Source organism: Lathyrus oleraceus, chromosome 3 (assembly GCF_024323335.1).
Source record: "Lathyrus oleraceus cultivar Zhongwan6 chromosome 3, CAAS_Psat_ZW6_1.0, whole genome shotgun sequence".
Taxonomy (NCBI): domain Eukaryota; kingdom Viridiplantae; phylum Streptophyta; class Magnoliopsida; order Fabales; family Fabaceae; genus Lathyrus; species Lathyrus oleraceus.
In genome coordinates this window covers 400,034,004-400,037,194 of record NC_066581.1, presented here as the reverse complement: position 1 = coordinate 400,037,194, position 3,191 = coordinate 400,034,004, and the positions used below count along the sequence as shown (strand labels likewise).

Here is a 3,191-nt window from a genome sequence, read left to right as displayed (position 1 = left end):
TTATGAAAACAATTTAACTATATTTTATTATTTGCTATAAAAGTAACTTATACATAAGCACTTATTATGATAAACACTTGTCTTATAAGCTGCAAAAGAAATTATTTATCCAAAATGAGTCTAAGAATGTTTGAAGGGTTGCTGTGCCTCATTATTTGAGACTTTAACACAGAGGAGCGGACAAGAAGCTGAAACCAGATTAGAATACAGAAAAATATTGAGAAAGTTGTGTATCTTTGCATCATAAACCGAGGCATTTTACATTCGAAACGAAAAAGTTCAAAACAAAAAGAGTGAAAAAGAAGGGAATGTCACTCAAATTTTATTAGCCCGGGAATTCTTAGAGCTATTATTTCGTACAGATCTGTCGAAGTTCTCTTCTGTTGGCATTCTCTTCGATAGAAACGCAGCCTCCTCTATTCTTCCCCCTGCCTCTAAAGCAGTTACCAAATCATTTAAGCATATCAAGTCCTGATGTAAACCCTTCTCCACCAATTCATAGCACAAACCGAATGCTTCGGAAGCCTTGTTGATTTTACAAAGATCGAGAATAACAGTGTTAAACAAATCAATTTCGACAGTCTGATTATTTTTCAAACTAAAAAACAACATCTTGCATGCTTCTGATGGCTTTCCTTTCTTGCAAAGAAATTGAACCACTTCATCCATTTTAACACGGTATCCGTTCCTATATATCAACTCGTTGATTTTGAATGCTTTATCTTGCAGTCCACGGTCAAAAAGTAGCTGTAAACACTTAGTTGAAAGGTTTATATTTTGTCGGATATTTCTCTCCAACATCGTGACAATAACATCGGCCGACTCGTGAACACAACCCTTTTCCAAAAGTCTAGTGAGTATAGAATGCCACGTCGATGTTTCTGGTTGATACGAACTCTTTAGCATTTTCTCTAGTGTCTCCTTTGCAAGAAGAGGCTTATCGTTCTGAAGAAAACCATCGATCAAATAGTCATAGATATCAACATCAGGAAGAAAATCCCTTCTCAGCATCCATATCAAAATCTCATATCCGTTTTCGAATGCGCCTTCTTTGCAGTGCCCCAAAATCACTATCTGGTATGTTAAGGGATCTTGTGTTCCCCTTTTCATTAGCTGCCTGAGTACCCTTTCGGCTTTCTTTGTTTTCCCGTGTTCACATAAATACTGAAAAATATGCTTATAAGAAGCAGCCAGCGGCTTAGGGCCAAAGCTACATAACAAAACCTCCTTCTCGAACAACTCATCAAAAAGCATCTCTGCCTTATCATAGTCCCCTTTCTGACATAAACTCCGTATCAGAACACTGTACGAGGCTGAATCTGCTAAAACCAGTAAACTTTTCATGTTTTCAAAAACCTTGAAAGCTTCATCGAGGTTTCCCGCACAACAGTGTGAATTAATCAATGTATTGAAGGTACATGCATCAGGAATCGATCCATCATCGCCATTCATTTGTTCCAAAATATCTTTCATTTTGTCCCACCTCTGTGCTTCACAAAGTCCTTTTATTAGAGTGTTATACGTAACTATATTCGGCTTAAGGCCTTTACCATTCATCTCTTCAAGAATAGCCAAAGCCTCATCGACTTCTTGTTTCATACAATATCCTCGAATCAAAGTCGTGTAAGTGACAACATCAGGACTCAAATCTTTGCATTTCTTGCTCATACCAATCACCAAATTATGCGCTACCTTGACCTTCCCCGCTCTACACAAACCATCAACAAGTGTGTTATAAGTAACAACATCCGGATCGCAATTAAAACTCGTCATTTCTTTAAAGAAACGAAACCCTTCATCAACCATGGAATTCTTACAAAACCCTCTAATCAAAATGTTAAACGTGTACGAATCCGGAGTAACACCGTACGTGTTCAGCATTTCATCATACACCTCTTTGGCCATATTGATCCTACCCCTTCTAAGCAAAACCAACAAAACACTATTGAACGTAACCACAGATGGTGAAACACCAATAACCTTCATACTCTCAAAAAGCTTCACAGACTCTTTAAACAATCCAGCTTCACCGTAACTTCTAATCAAACTATTGAAAAACTTATCATCAACCTTAACTTCACCATTGGACCTTTTCTCAATGGAATAAAGGAAATTCCTAGCTACATTGAGATTTTTCTCACGACCTAAAATTTCTAACATCATGAAATATGATTGTGCATTGTGAGAGAAACCATTTTCATATACCCAATTGAAGAAATGAAAGGCCTTGGAGGGTACCTTGATATGGCGAAGTGTTTGAAGAACGGTGGTTTTGGAGAGAGAATTTGCGAATGATGATAACAACCCATTTGACCAAGGTTTGAAATTTATTAGATTAACCATTGTTTTAGCCGTTTTGCTTGTGTTTCTCGATCTGGGTTTTTCATTTTGAACAAGTTGTTGTTGTTCAATTTCATCATTGACATTTTGTGTTTGAATGGAAGCATCTATAGAACAGAAGCATCTGAAATTTTTGGGGAAAAGTGATTATTGTTGTTATTATGTGAAAAATGCAATGAAGAAAACGAGAGGATTGAAGAGAATTGAACCTGAGAGAAGAAGGAGAATGTGAGGTGAAGTTGGAAATTGAAGTGAGACGCTGATTTGAAGATATGGTTCGAAAATGCATGTTTGTGTGTTATCTGAGATTTCGGCGGTGGTTGAGAGTGGTTGGATTGATGAAAGTATTGAGCGACGGTGGAGGGAGGAAGATTCAGCGGCGAGGTGTGAGTTGAGAAGAAGGGACGGAAGAGAAGTGTGAAAAGAGAATAGGTTATTATTCAAAAAATTACAAAAGGACATAGTATTTGAGAAATATTTTGTTCCAAAATACAATCTATAAACTTTAATTTTTAAATCGAAAAGTGAGAAGTTTAAGATGAAGGATTTGATCTAAACAACATCAACAAATGTGTTTAACTATTAAAAGCTCATTATCCAGTTATGTCTTCAAAGTTTTATACTTTTAGAGTTAATTATTTGAAATTAAGAACGTGATTCTCTAAGTACTAAAATCATACTTCATATTAGGGGTGTTCGCGATGTGGTTTACTCGTAAGAGAAAAAAGTGAACGGTTTAGTTTGGTTCGATTGACTTTAAGAAATTAAACTAAATCAAACCAATACGGTTTGGGTTGATTCGTTTTTTTACAATATTTTTATTGAGTCGTACGTATGCATATAAAGAATAA

General features: G+C 36.1%; 1 protein-coding gene across 1 annotated transcript; it reads right to left on the bottom strand.

Moving 5' to 3' along the window:
* Positions 1-217: 217 nt before the first annotated feature.
* LOC127127939 (pentatricopeptide repeat-containing protein At1g02060, chloroplastic) lies at positions 218-2,855 on the bottom strand. The gene is made up of 2 exons (XM_051057207.1): positions 2,550-2,855; positions 218-2,464 (listed from the first exon to the last, which is right to left on the bottom strand). Exons 1-2 carry the CDS (start codon positions 2,627-2,629, stop codon positions 316-318), a joined length of 2,229 nt encoding a protein of 742 aa, XP_050913164.1. The 5' UTR covers positions 2,630-2,855; the 3' UTR covers positions 218-315.
* Between the last annotated feature and the right edge of the window lie 336 nt (positions 2,856-3,191).